The 17579-nt window shown below is 36.7% G+C and overlaps 1 protein-coding gene across 1 annotated transcript; it reads left to right on the plus strand.

Moving 5' to 3' along the window:
• The first annotated feature begins 2808 nt into the window (after positions 1 to 2808).
• On the plus strand, positions 2809 to 16018 carry LOC147282438 (ARM repeat superfamily protein). Its single transcript, XM_086247464.1, has 18 exons — positions 2809 to 3330; positions 3506 to 4019; positions 4636 to 4887; positions 5312 to 5403; positions 5651 to 5861; positions 6671 to 6849; positions 6947 to 7174; positions 8773 to 8957; positions 9548 to 9641; positions 9749 to 9805; positions 9909 to 10052; positions 10526 to 10594; positions 10891 to 11007; positions 14129 to 14290; positions 14403 to 14531; positions 14684 to 14785; positions 15102 to 15184; positions 15280 to 16018. The coding sequence occupies exons 1-18, from the start codon at positions 2815 to 2817 to the stop codon at positions 15641 to 15643; spliced, it is 3498 nt and encodes a 1165-aa protein (XP_086103590.1). The 5' UTR covers positions 2809 to 2814; the 3' UTR covers positions 15644 to 16018.
• Positions 16019 to 17579: the final 1561 nt, after the last annotated feature.

Raw genomic sequence — 17579 nt, forward strand, 5'->3', positions numbered from 1 at the left:
CTTTACTATTTTGCCCCTGTTTGACGTTAGCCCTATTAGGTCATTCATGCCAATCCATTGCCGGCTGTTCTTTTTGATCTTATCGTGACAACTTGTATCATATTCCTTCGGCTAGTCATCAACCGAAGTCATCTGCTTTTGTTTCCTCATTTGCCTTTGTTTCTCAACCGAAGTCGTCTTTGGAGCGTGGGCTTACTTGGGCTTCTTTGACTCCTCTATGATCTCCTTTACCTGTGAACCCAAAAGATTCAGTCGTGGCCCAATTCAGGATTTTAGGCCCAAATAGCCTTTAGGGTAGTTGGGTTTGCAAATGTGCCTTTTCTTTTTCAGTTTTTCTTTCTTGAGTTCGTAGAAGTATGTGAGTGCTTAATTTGTTCACTATATGTTGTAAATCCTTGTGTCTAGGGTTTATGGAAAAGTACTAAAATTAATATTATTGGTCCAATTTGTTAGAGAACGTGTGCAGATCGAAATATGCAAATCATTTTTGGATTAGTGATTTTCCAGCATGCATCAGAAACCTTTTTTTTTTTTTCTGGTCAGTGCTCAGAAAGCCTTTAAGCGGTTGAAAGCAAGCGAGTGATTTTGTGGGATTTGTTGCAGAGGGAAAGTTGTGCATCATCATCATTGCATGTGAAATTGGCTTCAAATCTGAGCTACAGCTTATATATTATATATGGTCATTGACTTATGCCAAACATAACATAATGGTAGAGTGGACACCATTCATATATAATGGTTCTTGCTCTCTCTCTCTCTCTGGTCTTTTACTTGCTCTTTTTGATGATTTTGCGTTGAATTTTAGTTACTTTTAGGCATAGATCAAGGCAAACAGAATGGTGGACTCCATTAGGTCCATTTTTGAGGGCTTTTTATTGGTCATCTCCACTTGGTCTTTTTACTGTTTTAATTGCTCCATTAACTTTTCATTTGCATGTGGGAGAGATTGAGAGAAGGTTATCACTATTTCTTTTTAATTTTATGAAATCACCGTATATTTTGCTAGGTGAAGCTATCAAAGATCTATGCAGAGAGAGATGCCATATACTTTGTTAATTAGCAAAGCGATTATACAGTGTCAATTCTTATTCAACTTTTTATATAAACTAATAAAGTTAATTACACTTCTTACATCTGACCCAAAAAAAAAAAAAAATATACTTCTTATAACATACACTCTCCAAGTTCGGATCATTTTTCACATTAAATTGTAACATTAAATATTAATATTAGCTTCGTTTTTCAATTTTTGCCCTCCATTAATTTGATCGTGTTTGACAGCTTTTTTGAGGCATTATTTGTTTGTGTATAAATTATGAGACTTAAATTCTCTTATGTGGCTAGTGACGAGACATCCACCCTGGGAATGTTGGGACAACTGGACGCCTCGTGGATTATCTATCAAACACAAAAGGATTTTCTCTTCGCCCAGTGAAATATTTGGTATGTGGTGACTATTTTTGTTATGTTAGCTATTCAGTTTTGTTTTGTATGATGTAATTGCAATGGGCTAGATGGTATATATGGACATAGAATAGTATGCGAGGAAAACGAAAAGATATTACAAATAATAAGATACATTGCAAACAAATTGTTTTGTTATTGCATTAGTGGCTACTTGAATTGTTTAATTTGTTTCAACCATTTTCTGAGAATGTTTCTAATTTCATCTTCTTTCCCATCCCACGGGGATAGTAACATTATCTTCTATGTTACAACCTCCAATGTGCCATGTAATGAGACCTGGCTAGAAATACATTAATATTCCACCGTTTTAACTTCTTTTGAAGTTGAAGAATGTTGGATGTTATTCTGGAGTTCCTCTAAATCTTGTTCGTGGTGTATTTCTGGCAGTCAAAAAGACTTGGAGCGAGCCTTAAATACGTTCAGAGCTGGAGAGATTAATGTACTTATCTGCACTGATGTGGCAAGTAGAGGATTGGATTTTCCTCATGTAGATTTGGTTATTAATTATGACATCTCCACAAACTCTAAGTTAAAGATATGGATGAACTTAAAGATTTTTTCCCCCTTATTTTTGCAAGAGTGGAAAACGTTGTTGATTTAGATTTTTGTACAACAGTTTCAAAGTTTATTAAATTTTATAAATGCTTAATAACATTGTTGCAAGCTCCAATATATAAGAGCCATACTCATGTACCACGGCACATAATTTACTTCTTATAATTTACACTCTTTAAGTTTGAATCTTTTTCAAACCTTAATGTTAGGTTTGTTTTGCAATTTTTGTCCTCTGTTAGTTTGACCGTTCTTTTGAGGCATTATTTGTTTACGTAGAAATTATGAGACTCAAGTTATTTTATGTGGCTAGTGATGAGACATCCATCCTAGATTCTAGATTGTGTAAGATGGCATCCATGGGTATTTAAATGGGAAAATGGTATGTGATTTTACAAAAATACCCTTAACAAAAATCAGGATGCACACCTCATCACATGCCACATAAGAAAAAATGTGGGTCCTATAGTTTCCAAGTAAAAAACCAACCAAATTTGAAATGCAAAGTATTAACGTAAACCAATAAGCACATTATATGAAATGCAAAGCCCAAAATCCCCAACCCAATTAATTCATTTTCTCCATAAAATGACATGCAAAAGCCCGAACCATATATTTTGGTAAGCGGCGAACCTTATCAATAAGTCCAAAAGGCCAGTAGCCCGAACCCAATTTAATCCATTTTAAACCCAAACGGGTCGGGTTCAAGCCCACCTTCCCAACCCAAAACCCAACCCCTAAAACCCTCCTCCGTCATCTCCCAAACCCTCCCAAAACCCTACAAGCCAAACCACCATGGACGAAGACCACCACCACGACGTAGAGGTAGTAGAGCCATTCAACGATGGCGCAGACCTCTGCCAACAGCTCATGGACCGCTACGCCAAGTCCTCGGCGCCGCAGCACCGCCACCTCCTCGCCACCGCCGCCGCAATGCGCTCGATCCTCACCACCGAGTCCATGCCCCTCACTCCTCCCGCCTACTTCGCAGCCACCGTCTCCGCCATTGACGACATGTCGTCCTCTGCTTCCCAGACCTTGGACCCCACTGCCGTAGCCGCACTGATGTCGTTTTTGACCATGGTGCTCCCGCTGATGCCGCCACAGAGCATCTCGTCAGCCAAGGCAAGCGAGGCGGTTTCGATGCTGACGGGGCTTCTCGGGAGAGAGGACGGGCTTAGCATGTCCGGCGTGAGAGCTGTGGTTAAGTGCTTGGGGCTTTTGGTAGGGTTTTGTGATTTGGAGGATTGGGGTTCCATCAAATTGGGGTTCGAGACCTTGCTCAAGTTTTCCATTGATAAGCGACCCAAGGTGGGTTATAGCCTTTTTATTTAATATTGGAATTTTCATGAGAATTTGGACATAAAATGCAGTCAATTTGTCAAATTTTGTTATTGGGTTGTATTCGATATAGCTCATTTGCTCGTTGCAATGCTCAAATTTTGTTCTTGGGGTAAATTTGATATAGCTCATTTGCTCGTTGCAGGTTCGAAAATGTTCTCAAGATTGTCTGGTGAATGTTCTTAAGTCACTCCAGTCCCGCTCTGTTATCAAGGAGGTGAGCGAGTTGGTGCTGTCTATGCTCAAAGGTTACATGCCTTTGGCACTTGAATTAACTACTTTAGGGACGCCGAAGAATCTAGAGGTCCTTCACATGCTAAATGTAGTGAAGCTTGCCATTCCCTTTCTGTCAGCGAAAGTCAGTTCAAAACTTCTTTCGGAAATAAATAAGCTTATGCCTCCACGGTTCTCAGCACTCACAAGGCACGTTCTCCAAATCATTGAAGCATTTTTTGAGACCTCGAGAGTTGATGCCATTGTTTCTAAGGCAGAGGAGACTTTAGCTTCTCTTGCTTCATATGTGTCTTTGGGGGGTAAGAATCCCTTGGACACTGTCATGTCTGTGGCAACCTTGTTAAAATCTTCTCTGGGTATACTTCGTACTAATGGATCAGCATCATGGATTAATAATCTTCCTCTAGTTTGCAGCTCTCTGGCAGGTATGGTTCTTATTGTATTTCCTATATCTAGACACTTAGGTACTAGATTGTTAATGCCAATATCTGTGGCTCTGCCCAATCTTATTTTCATTTGTCATTGGCAAAATCATGTTACAGAAATATAACACTATGTTCTTCCTAAAAACTCAGAAATTGACACTACTCTACTTTTTAATATCATATTTCTTAAGACATCTGACATGGTTGCTGGTCATATCTGTCCATAAGATTTTGCCACAAATTTGCTGGCATTTTCAATGCTACGATATGAAGCTATTGCATTTTTCTAAAGCTTGTTGACATTCACCTGTTTGCTAGTTCTCAAGCATTCTTAATTGTTTAGTTGGTTGATGTCATTTTAGTGAAAAGTATTTTGATTATTTTTTGTGCTTCCCTATCCTGAAGGGTATAAGAAAGGCATACCTTAAACAGCAATTGACCACATATATATTATAATAGCGCTTGTTAGTTAAGGTATTGGATATATAACATATCTCCTATTTATTCTTCAGGTTTACTTCAATAGTTTCTATTGTTAAATTTTATTAGTGATGAGGTTATAGAAATGTCGATCTGCTTGGTTCTCTGATACATGTTGCCACCTTTACTAATCTAGGTCTTCTTACTTCCGACCCTAGCACTGAATCACATGCTGCAAGTATTTTGAAAGAGCTAATAAGCCAATTTGTGGATCAAAGAAGTTTGTTGGTTGATGAAAACCAACCTCTTGAAGATGAAGGACGAGAGACTATGAAAGCAAGTGCATTAAAATCAATATGTTCTATCTTTGAGGATGCCATTAGCACTTGTGGAGGAGTTCCAAATGAGCATATTTTGGACGTTATATCTGCTTTGTTCCTTAAACTCGGTATGAATATATTAATGAGTCGCATGATCTTAGTTTTGATAAGAGATTCACACAATTATAGCCAAATTATTATTATTACTTTTCCTTTTAAGTTGAATGCCAGTTTCATAGAATTTGCTCATATTACAGTTAGTTATAATAGTTCATTGTTAGAAACAGGTTGCATTTGTTGATTATTTTTTGTTTGTTTGCAATTTTGCTGCTTTGTCAGCTAAGTTCATGACCTTGCACACTATCTGGGTGTATAATATCAATTCTTTTTATCATCTATTGTGGTTTGTGTCATTTTCATTTCCAAAATTGATCAAATCCTAAAATTTTTCCCTCTCCAAGTGGTTAGAATTGTCTTCCACTATTTGTATCTTACATTGTTTCTTTCATTGGTATGCCAATTTTAATCATTACTTTGTATTTTTGGTTATAGGAGGAAACTCTTATATCTATATGGGAAGTATTCTTCTCAAACTTGCTGACTTAATGACACTTGCTAGTGGGGAAAAATCTAACACTGACCATGTAAGTGCGAATTATTTAGTTATTATTTTTTAAATATTAGCAAGATTGATAGGGGGCATGGGTGCAAAATGACAACTCATATATATAACTTATTATCTCATTGCTTGTTCATGTTTTCCTTATTTGTGCATCTTATTAAATAGTTTCTCTCTCTCTCTCTCTCTCTCTCTCTATATATATATATGTATATGCATATATCTCTATTTATAATGGTGACTTATTAAAAATGGTTGATGTCCACATGCAGCTTCAGAATTGTATTGGAACTGCAGTAATTGCTATGGGACCTGAGAGGCTACTTAAACTTGTGCCGATATCTCTTAATGCTGGTGACTTCACCTGTTTAAACATTTGGTTGGTACCTATTTTGAAAAATTATGTTGTTGGAGCATCACTGGAATACTATATGGAGCATATTATGCCTCTTGCGAAATCCTTTCGTCGGGCCAGTACTAAAGGTATTTTCTTCAAACTTTTTTTCTCTTTTCATATAGAAATTGGGGAAAAGTAAAAAAAAAAAAATGAAAAATGAAGAAGAAATTAACAGAATACAAATGTATAAATTAACATTTGGGTTATCTGTCTGAATATGTTGCTGTGATGCTGCAACAGAGTTTAGCAACTCTAGAAAGGTTTTTGTATTTTGTATTTTGTATTTTTATATTTCCATTTTTTATCAGAAAGGCCTAAAAAGACTCTTGAAAGACTTTTTACATAAGGTTTGTAGCAACTCTAGAATCTGAACTATACATTACATAATGTTTCTATTTAAATCTTAGTCATTCTAATAAGAAAAAATCTTAGCCATTTGAGCTCATTAGGTGACATGCTAGTCACAAGAAAATAAAGAGAGACATAGCATAATAAAATAAGGACTAGGGCAATAATAACTAGTAGGTTGATCTCATTGGTTTGCTTTGCTGTGTGTATTTTTTTGTCTGTGTTTTTTTGGGTGTTAGGAAACAGAACAATTTAATACATAGAAAAGTTTAACGTATAAACACAGTGAGAACCAGAAGTCTAGAGAGTTCACTCAAACAGTGCAAGAATGGCTAGCATTGTACGTCTCACTATCAGTCTTAAACTTTCTTAAAAATATATTTAATATTTGTTACTACCTCTCTATGAGATGAGCACTTTTCTTTTTCCTATTTGGGTATGATTTTTCATGTAAAGAACAAAGTTCCCTGTCTCAATTCTTCTTCTTGCCTCTGATTTTCTTGTCATTTTCTGGATTTTATATTTTCCTCTGCTCCTCCTTCTCCAGTTAAAAAGTCCATAACCAGTCAAGATCTACAGGCTCATGCACATGATCTGTTGGGACTGCTACCTTCTTTTTGTCGCCATCCAACTGATATGTACCAAAAATTCGGACGTTTGGCTGAAGTTTTAGTAACATTTCTTAAGGACTCTTCAATGCATAAAAATGTTGCAGTTGCCTTGCAGGTGGTGTCTCCATAATATTAGAACCCAGTTGATTCACTTGAATTGCTATTATTGCGCATTTCCCATTGTTTTTCTTTTGATATATTTCATTGTGTAGGTTCTTGTGAATCAGAACAAAAGTGTACTTGACCAAAAAGATGGTGCTGGTGAGACAGATTCTTATGCAGTAAACAAATCTGTACTAGAGTTTGGAAACGTACCCACTTATTCAAAGAAAACTGCAATGAAAAACATTAAAGCTTTGGCATCATGTTCTGCTGAGTTGCTTCAATCCCTGACAGACTTATTTATTGATTCACCCCCGGGGAAGCGTCCATATTTAAAGGTTTTCCTTTCATCCCTTGTTTAACTTTATCCGACAGTTATCGGCATGACCTGAAACCAACTAGTTTTAAGCTGGTTTGATTTGCATTATGAGGGATACTAATGCCCTCGACTCTAGGTGAAGCGACTATGCCTGTTATTCCCCAGGTTTGGGTTCACTTTCCTGATTTTTGTGGTATGTATGTTGAATCAGATCCAACTCTGGTACAGTTTTGGACAACTTGACAAACCTGGATTAAATTAGTTTTGTTACTATATTATTTTCCTTGAAGGAGGAGTTGAGTTCTTATTACTGTTAAGGGTATGGGTTGTGTAGCATGTCAATTTTGCGAACGGCTTTAGGTTATTGAACTGCTATTGGTTGCAGAGTTAAAGCTATAAGGATGTTGATGCAAGCTGTGGTTTTGTTTTAAATGCATCCATATACTGATAGCAGAAAAGAAAGCTTCCAATGTTATGACTTTCACTTTTTTTTTTTTAAAGAAAAACTTATATTTTGAAAATAAGATACAAGAAAAAATCAAGATAAGTTTCAGTTGTTCCTTTTTTTTTATATTTTATTTTTATTGTAATTTGTTTAAAGAATTTAAACCCTTGTTACAGTCAAAAGAAATTTTAATTCTCATTTGGCAGGCTACTTATTAGGAGAAACCCTGCCCATCTCCAAACATCTCCCTTTAAATGTCGAAAGACCTAGCCTTTTTAAAAGGGATGGGTGTCACTTTGCTAGTTTGCTATATATACCAGTAAATAGTGGTGTTCAAAAAACTGACTCAAGAGATTAAACAGACCAAGCCATTATTTTATTAAATGCGGTTAAAGTCAGTTTTAAAATATAAAGGCCTGATTATTTTGGCTTCGTTAATGGTTCCAAGGAAGAGTCGTGCAAATTGAATCAATCCTCCTATAATTAAGTAGAATTTTGTTTCTCCTGTTTTCATTCAAAGGTGAGTTCTATTTGCTTGCTCTGAAGGTTGAGGATGAGAAGGTAGAATTTTTTTTGTTTGACATAGGAAGATTGAATTTTGATTGGTTTCTTAAAGCCCATGGTTAAAGCTCATTGTGCTCTTGAAGCACTGACCCATGGTAGCTCATTGTGCTTTTGAAGCACTGACCCCTGGGCATTTGTTTGTTGATAGGTTTTTTTGGAATACTTTTTTTGTGTTAGTGTTGTGTAGCTGGACGGATAGGATGAAGTTGTATGTATTATAAAGAATGTAAGTTTCATTTACTTAGTTGGTTGACTTCTCGTCCACCACTGGATATTTACTTTGCATACCATTGACTTTTCTTAATAAAGTCTTTGTTTTTTTATATAAAAAAAGATGAATGGATTTGTTGTACTCGATTTTGAGGATTATAGGTTTGGAATGGTTGCTTTGCATTTAAAAACCAATTAAGGTTGGTTTGGTTGTAATTGTACTAAAAAACACTTGTTTTCAACTGATGCACACCTTTACAGGTGATGATAATGTCTTTCTTTAATGTTCTAATCAACTGTACGATTTTATTGGCAGTGTGATATGTGAGTTGGATTCAGATGTCAATATAAGAAAATCGGAATTATGTTCACTCAAATAATCTATTTCATTTTTCCAGGATGCCATAGGATGTTTGGCTTCAGTAACTGATTCTTCCATTGCCAAAAAAATTTTTATATCATTGCTTGAGAAGTTTCAGCTCAAAGATGATAAGGATGAATTTGAAAAGGTGGAGAGTCATACTGATGTTTTGGCTGATGAAGGACAACACAATCAAAGTACAAGAGAGAAAGATGCTCAGGGGTAAGCTAGATACTTCTTTTCCACATATAAAAGGGGAGAAAATCTATATAAGTGAGTTTAATCTGTTGAATCATGATTCTATAATTAGACATTGAGTGTTCATTGTTTCATTTTCAGGACATATGTATGAACCCTTGTACCTAAAATTTAAAATTGAACTTTACATTTGTAAAACAGCTCGATACCCTTGTTTTGCTTTCATTTTGTTTTTTGATTGGTCCCTTGTGTTTTGATAATTATTTATAATAATCTTTTCTTGTAAGATGTTTAAACTTGTAACATAATTGTTTTAGATAAAGGCCATGGTCTGAAATATCAAGCTATCTTTCTTCTGAAAGTCTGTACAAATGGCCCCCTCCAGTTCCAAATAGTAGTTCTCCTTAGAAAATCACTTCCACTAGATGCCACGTAATTGCCAAAGCAACTTCCAAGATGCTAGAGTTAGGAGTGTTATGACAGTGCTTATAGATAACTTGAATATATGAAAATGATAAGATGTCTAAATGAGCTACAATGACTGTTTCTTTCCTGGTAATTTATTTCTTTTATTTGTTAATATGTGGTCTAAATTCGTTTTAGTATTCATACAGATGTGTGATAATGGAACTAGCATCTTCTCTTGTTGAAGGAGCCGAGGAGGATCTTATTGACCTAATCTATACCTTTATTAAAGACACTTTTAAGGTATAAAGTTAACATCTAATGCTTCATGGAATGCTTTCTATTTATACATTTTTACGGTTGCTATTATTGTTGTATTTCTAAAATGATACATTAACTTTTGTGCTTAGACCAATGATGAGGTTTCAAATCGTGAAGCATACTTTGTTTTGAGCAGAATTCTGGAGGTTTGTATTGTCATCTGGACAGTTTTAATCATTTCATCAGTAATGCTTCTTTCTATGTTTATGGATTAAGTTCCTCTCCCTTCTATGTTATGAAATACTGCAGGAACATAATGAACATTCTTGGTTCTGTTCTGCCCAATCTGCCGAATTGATTGATCTGTTACTTGGTATGAAATCTCCTGTCGATATCTTCTCTCTACGGAGTCGCTTTGCAAGTTTCCAGACTTTAATGATTCATAATTTGAAGGTCAGAATCATCTTAAGAATTTGGTTCATATTTATCTTTTAGAAACATTCTAATTATGCAATTGTTCCTGATATGGTAGTAGACGGCCCTTTTCTCTGTTTTAGAGAAGTTCTTTATGTTATACACTAGCATATGTGGCTTCTGTGTGTATTTCACTTTCTTCACTCATTTTTCTCTCTAGTCCTTGTTATGGTTGTTAAATATATATATATATATATATGTATTTTGCATGTATAAATAGTCAATTCAATTTTTTCCTTTTCTCCAAAGTTTAAAAATGTCTATTCCTTGTCCCGATTATTATTCTGATAAGTCAATATGACTTTTTTTTTTTTTTTTTTTTACCACCAAGTCAATATGACATGTTAATCGTACTGTTTTGGCATTTTATAATTATTCTCTGTAAACATCTTTTCTTTTCTGCCATATACATTTGATTTTTTAGTTTGATCTTTGTAAATATTCTTTTGCAGCTAAACTCAGAGGTGGCGAATGCAAAGGCGTTTCTCATTCTCAATGAGATCATAATCACATTAAAAGATGTAAGAACTATTTGAGCATTGTGACTGTTTGCTCTTGTTTTAACATACCCCTGTGTTGTCATTCTTGTTATGTTGTTGAGCGTCTTTGGGTAGGCCTAGCTTGCTCTTTCATCAACTTTTTGAGTCTGGCTTTATATATGAGCCTTTTAATAATTATGTTTGCATAATTCATTACTATTGGCTTTGACATGTCCAAGTTGTCATCCTTGATTTGTATCAGAGACTAATCATCAGGTGTCAGTTTCATGATACAAGACATGGATATGTTACTAACTTGTATGTTTCTTGATGGGTAGGCCAAGGAAGAAAAAGCTAGGAAAGCAGCTTATGATATGCTCCTCAAGATAAGTTCTAGCCTGAGAGACTCAACATGCACCAGTTCAGATGGACCTTACCAGAAACTAATTAACATGGTAAGTGCTGCACTCCACTTGAAGATTTTGATGAGTAATCTAGCTTACGTTGCCTCATTTGTGAAGGCAACCTGTAGCTCCACATTACTCATGTGAGTGATGATGCTGGTTTTGTACTCTAGCAATCTGTTGGTTATGCATAAATGTGGGATGGTGGAATGCTAAATGTTGGAAAGAAAAATTGGGAAGATTATGAACAACTTTGAAGTCTTAACATTTTGTCTTTGTTTTGTTTTGTTTTTTTCTGATAATAAACTAGAACATTTACTTAAAAATGAAAGAAAGAAAGGATGGAGAAAAGTTTAAGCAAAATAGGCTACTGGAGAGATGCAAGAAAAAATACAATCATCTCAAAATTCCTACCAATCAAGATGAATAATACTAAAGAGAATATCCTTAAAATGCTTAGACAATGAAGGACACAAAAAAAAAAAAGCTGAAAATCAGAATCTGTCCCAAATAAAGTCCATCACAACTTGGTATTGAAAACTCTTCTATCCTTTCCAACCAACCAGTCTAGATAGAAGACTTTAGTAAGGAAAGGATCATAATTTGAGGAACTTTCAAATGACATTAGAAGCTTTTGGGGCTGTGTAGAGCTTGAAGATTAATAGAGCTAAGTGTTTGATTGCCGGGATAAACACCCAAGAAGGAAGTGGAGGAATTGGCCTCAGTTTTTGGATGCAAGGTGGGAATAGCCTAGAAAGTATTTGGGTTTGCCACTCTGGAGTAATATGAAGGCAATTACCTTTTGGGATCCGGTGGTGGGAAAGGTGGAGGGGAGGTGATGGAGAATCAATTAAGACTTATGAGAGGAAGCATCGGAATAAATGAGAGTCTTCTAGATGAGTCTAATTATTATTGGTTGTTCTGGAGTCTTCTACTTTTCTAGAGTCTTTTAAAGAAGGTTCTTTGTTTTGGTCATGTCTTTTGATTTTCTAAGACTTTATTCTCTGTTTTTAATAATGAGACTTTTAGGATTCCTAAAGGTCATTAATAAGAGTCATTTAATATAGATTGTTCTAGGTCTTTTGTACCACCAGCCCTATAAAAGGGCCTCTTTGTACTACTGCAAGTCAGCAGAAAAAGAAAGTGAATTTGAGTTTGTTTTAATCAATATCTCTCGAGTGATTCGTGAGAACTTCTTGGTGTGATTCCAAGAACTTGTACTGGAGTGATTCCAGATTCTTCTACCTTCTTATTCTCTACCCCAACATTATTCACCCAAGCCTTCAACTACAAATTACAAACCCACTGCTGCGTTCTTTTAAAGCTTAACCAAATTTCCAGCAAGAATTATAGTCTCTGTTCTAAAGGCTACTTAAGAACCTTATTCAAGGTCTGCAGACTTCCCTAAGGAACTAAGGAGTCTTACGGGTGAATTTTAATTTTGGCCTTGGACTTTTTTTTTTTTTTTTTCTGGTGCTGCATGTTATATCTGTTATTTCTTTAATTTCCATTGCTGATTTGTTATTTACTTTTAACCTCAGCTCTCATACTTGCGTCCTACATCATTCATTATATGTTTCATTCAATTTTCCTTCATGATTTGCTAATCTGGTTTTGTGAGTGTTTATGCATATAGAAATCCCTAGGTTGTCCTGCATTAGGAGGTTAGAAGGCTGGAAGAAAGAATTTTGTCAGGGGGTGGTTGGCTGACATTAATCCATTCAGTATTATGTAGTTTACCCACATGTTATTTGTTGCGGTTCAAGAGTTCCAACAATGTGGCTGGCTAGAGAGACTGATGAGAAACTTTGTGGCTTAGGCAGAGGGGTAGAAGGATCATTTGGTTAGATGGGAAATAGTGGCTTAGGCAAAGGACAAAGGTGGCTTAGTGGTGGAGAAGTTGGTAAATAAAAATGAGGCTTTGCTTGGGAAATGGTTGTGGAGGTTTCCATTACAGAGGGATTTGCTTTGGTATGCTGTCATTAAGTGCAAACACGGGTCCCATGAAAATGGTTGGGATTTCAATTTTGTGATTAGAACCTTGAGTTGATGCCCATGGAAAGATATTTCTCAAAGCCTCCTTTCTTTTGTTCTTATTGTCAGTATGAAGGAAAATATGAAGTTTTGGGAAGAGCGTTGGGTTGGGGTAATTGGTACTTGTTAGGGTAGAACTTTCTGTACTCTTTTCCTCAGCTCTACAAGTTGTCTCAAACCCTCAATTTTTCTATTGTGAGAATGTGTGTAAATTCCTCCTCTCTTCCTTTGATTTGGATTTTGGGTTGCAAAGAAATCTAAATGACAAGGAGATTGGGGAGTTAGATTCCAACTTATACTTCCATGAAAAGACCCTTGAGCCATAAATAGTCCAACATTTTTTTTTTCCGGATTAGATTGGATTCAAAAAGATATTATTACATGGAGTCAAAAAATCTGAAATTTTATGTGAGTTCCCATCAGTTCCCATTATTTAGATTCCTTCTAAAAGTTAAGTTCAAAAATTAGGTTGAGAATGTGATAAGGAAACTAGGGAGGAAGAACCCCTCACTATTCAAAAATAACGTATATAGACAGAGAAACAATGATAAAGATGAGTTATCGTTCCAAATGTGTTCCCAAAATCAGATTTAGGTCTTGTTCCCAACTACAAATTTACACGGTCAAGAGAATGAAGGCTAACACTGAAGTTGATGAGAGGCTTTCTCTGGATGGGAGTGATGAAGGGGGAAGAAATCATTTGATTGGCTGGTGTCTAGTGGAAAAAAAAATAATAAACAAATGGGGGATGGTAATTTGGAACTTACTGATTACAAATAGCCTCTCCGGTAAATGGCTATTAATTTTTCCCCATGAGCCAGAATCATTGTGGTGGTTTGTTATTTGAAGTTTGGAGTGTTGTCTACTTGGTGGTACTCTAGGATTTTTGAGTTCTGTTATGATTAATCATTCTCTTTCTATTTTCTCAACAGACAAGCATGAACTGTTCTATCAATACTATTGACTAACTGTACTTCAGCCTGGAAAAATATATAATATAAGTAATATGTGCATGGAAATTGGTCTGGTACATGTTGTCTTTCTTATGAGCATATACTTTGATGACATTAGGCTCTGGTTGCATGACTTGGGTCTGTTCTGCTTTATGTTTATCAACTGACTACTTTACAATATTCAGATAATGGGCTATCTTTCCGGCGCATCACCTCACATAAAGAGTGGAGCAGTGTCTGTGCTATCAGTGCTGGTGTATGAGGATACAGATATTTGTCTTTCAATGCCTGATCTTGTTCCCTCTCTTTTAACTTTGCTGCAAGGCAAAGCTCTGGAAGTTATAAAAGTGAGTGTTATTACTTCTCATAGCGATGATTGTTTCTATTTCTGTTTATGCTAAATGAGTTTTTTTTTTTCGGCCTGAAATTCTAATGAGCTAGTTGTTACACAATTAACAGGCTGTTTTGGGCTTTGTGAAAGTACTAGTATCTCGCATACACGCTACATGTCTGCGAAATCTTCTTCCGGATATTGTCAATGCAGTTCTTCCATGGTCACCTGTCTCAAGACATCATTTCAGAGAAAAGGCACGTACAGATTTAGCATACTGCTTTTAGTGGCTATACAAATGCATGTTCATATTTATGTTTGTAACATGTTTAATATACAAGTCCATTTCCTTATTTTTATTTGCAAGTCTTTTTAGTTCATGGCTTGATCATGTTCGTGTTATCTACAGGTCACGGTCATAATGGAGATTATGTTAAGAAAGTGTGGGACTGCTGCAGTTCAGTTAGTTACGCCAGATAAATACAAGGGTTTTGTCAAGGGTATTGTGGAGGTAATCTTATCTGTTTGACCTATTAAGTTTCCTTATGTTGAATCTTTCGGAAAGGTGAATTGATGGTTGAATTTGGTGTACCCTTGCTGGAACATGTCCTGGCTTTATATTACATAATCCATATTTGTCTTTATTGTTGCCTGTCCTATTCTTCCCTTAAATTTCACATGGTAATGTTAAAATGTAAACAAAAAATTATCATTTAGTTGAGTCATATATGGTTGACTCATATATCAGATTGATTTCAGTTAAGGTGATGAATCAAATTTCCATGTGTGACATAAGAAATTGATTTTACCATGGAATCTTACTGCAGAGCCGCCAAAGCAACAAGAGAAGTTCCAAGGAAGTCACCACCACCGATATAAATACGACGAATGCAGATTCTTCAACCAACAGGTCTGTTCTCATTGCACAACTGACCAGTTTTATTTGCCAATTTATTGCCTCTCTTTAGCTTACATCTGCTCATTACTGTTGGACCCTTTTTAAAGGATGGAGGATAGAAAGCGCAAGGAATTGGGTATTGAACCTGAAAAAAGTGGATCAATGGAGCATAGAAAGAGAAAAAGAGTGAAGATCCACAATTCCAATGAGCTCCGTATGTCTTCTGGTAGTGGAGATGGACCAAAGAGGGCAATGAGAGGCAGACAATCTGATGGTGTAAGATCAGTTAAAGACCGGCCAGAAAGAAGTGGAAAGACGAGCAAAGATAATTACAATAAAGGGCCTACAAGTGGTCACAAGAGAAAGATGGAGAAGACAAATATGAGCAAGAAGGATGTAGCGGCGGGCCAGCAGAGACCTGGAAGTACATCTAGATTGCACAAACACAAGAAGGTTGGGAGGAAACAGTAGATAATGAGTTGAGTTTTCTTGGACATGGGATAGCAACTGCATGTGTGGAGGGACAATAATTGCACCATTCTGTCCCTGCATGCGTGCCGATGAGCTTCTTTCTCATGCAGGGGCGGAACATAGAACTGACTATATGCATCAATGTGTTGTCGAGCATATATGTCATTTGTACAAATATTTTGTCATCTCTTCTATTCCTCTCATAAACATTATAGAGATTCTCCACATTTGAAATTCTCACTACCTCAAACTTAAAACAGTTAAGCCTCACTATATCGTTGAATAGGTTTTTTTTTTTTTTTTTTTTTAAATTCTTTGTATTTAATTTAAGGTTGCTTGTGTTTTTTATTAGGTGTGGGCTTTTGGATCCATTTATTTTGTATCTTGATTCTTCACCCAAGTTTTTTATTTTATAATATCTTTATTTTATATAATTTATTTCATTTACCCTTACAAAAAACTGTAACCGGACAATCCTTTCTCTATCTATTCATCTGGATATGGATCATTGTGTTAATGTTACGGATAAAGAGATGAAGGTTTTGTTTAGTTGCAGTCTTGCAGATTGAATAAGGGCAATTGTGGGGAAAATAAATTGCATAAAAGAAGTTGAGCTAAGAATCATGATAAATTTAGGAGGTAAAGTGAGATAAATTTAACAGTTATTGGGTAGTTCAGATGAAAGAGCTGTAGAATTATCTATAAGGGAAAATTTTTCATTCAGGACACGTACTTTGGGGTCAATCTTAGTTTAGGACACCAGTTTGGGTTTGTGCTAGTTTAGGACACATATTTAGGATTTGTATTAATGTGGGATAATCCGTCACCTCCGTCAAGAATTCCGTTAAAAATAGACATGTGCCATGCACATGACCTATTTTCAAGGGACAAAATGGACAATTCACCATAATATATTAAAATAATTAAAAATAAAACTAAAACAAAAAAGAAAGAAGAACAAGATGGCAGCGCACCCCTTCTCCACCCAGCCCCAACTCACCTCCGGTGGCCATACTTGCCGGCAGTGACCCCACCATCCCCCCTCTCTATCTCACTCTCTCTCTCCCTCCATTTCTCTATTCCTCTCTTTGTCTCTTTTTCTCTGCAGATCGCACCCTCCTTTTTCTCTCTCTATTTCTCTGCACATCGCCCCAACCACCTCTAGCGGTGGCCTTACCCACCGGCGACGACCCACCCTCCCCCCTCTCTCTCTTTCTCTCTTCATCTCCGCACCTCTCTTCATTATGTTCTTCTCAAACCTCTCCACCTTCCTATCAGCCAAACGCCTCGATGTTGTCTGCAAAAACCCAATACACATATACATCCCAATTTCAGATCTACCAAAACCCTTTCCATCAATTTAAACTAAATAGTTCACCATCTTCATATTATTACAGATCTGAATCAAAGCATACGCCTTTAGACAAAACCCAAATTACTTGATCTAAAATTACAGATCTGATTAATGAGATTGAGAAACAATCAAACACGAGTTGGGGCTGGGTGGAGAAGGGGTGCGCAGATGGAACAGAGGGAGAGGAGAGAGAGAGAGAGAGAGAGAGAGAGAGAGAGAGAGAGAGAGAGAGAGAGAGAGAGAGAGAGAAGTGAGGAGACGGCCGGGAAGGTGGTCGGCGTCAGGTGGCTGGGCCATGTGCGCTTGCAGGGGGCGCGAAGGAGAGAGAGAACAGAGGAGAGAGAGAGCGGCGGGCTGGCAAAGGGGGACTGGTCTGGGGGGGTTGGCGCCGGCGAGAACAGCTCGCCGATGATCTTGGGTTGTCGGGGAAAGTGGCCGGAGGGGCTGGACTTGGGTGGAGCTGGGTGTGTGCAGGGAGTGCTGCCCGAGAGAGAGAGAAGTGAGAATAAGAGAGAGAGAGAGAGAGAGAGAGAGAGAGAGAAGAGAGAGAGAGAGAGAGAGAGAGAGAGAGAGAGAGAGAGA

The sequence above is a fragment of the Dryas octopetala genome, chromosome 6, assembly GCF_963921425.1.
Source record: "Dryas octopetala chromosome 6, drDryOcto1.1, whole genome shotgun sequence".
Lineage (NCBI taxonomy): Eukaryota > Viridiplantae > Streptophyta > Magnoliopsida > Rosales > Rosaceae > Dryas > Dryas octopetala.

Excerpts from the sequence above, each read along its gene's own strand:
- LOC147282438 (XM_086247464.1), top strand. The coding sequence starts at position 2,815 with ATGGACGAAGACCACCACCACGACGTAGAGGTAGTAGAGCCATTCAAC. Across the intron at positions 10,053-10,525 it reads TAATGATTCATAATTTGAAG|CTAAACTCAGAGGTGGCGAA; the intron begins GTCAGAATCATC and ends ATTCTTTTGCAG. Across the intron at positions 14,291-14,402 it reads AAGCTCTGGAAGTTATAAAA|GCTGTTTTGGGCTTTGTGAA; the intron begins GTGAGTGTTATT and ends CACAATTAACAG.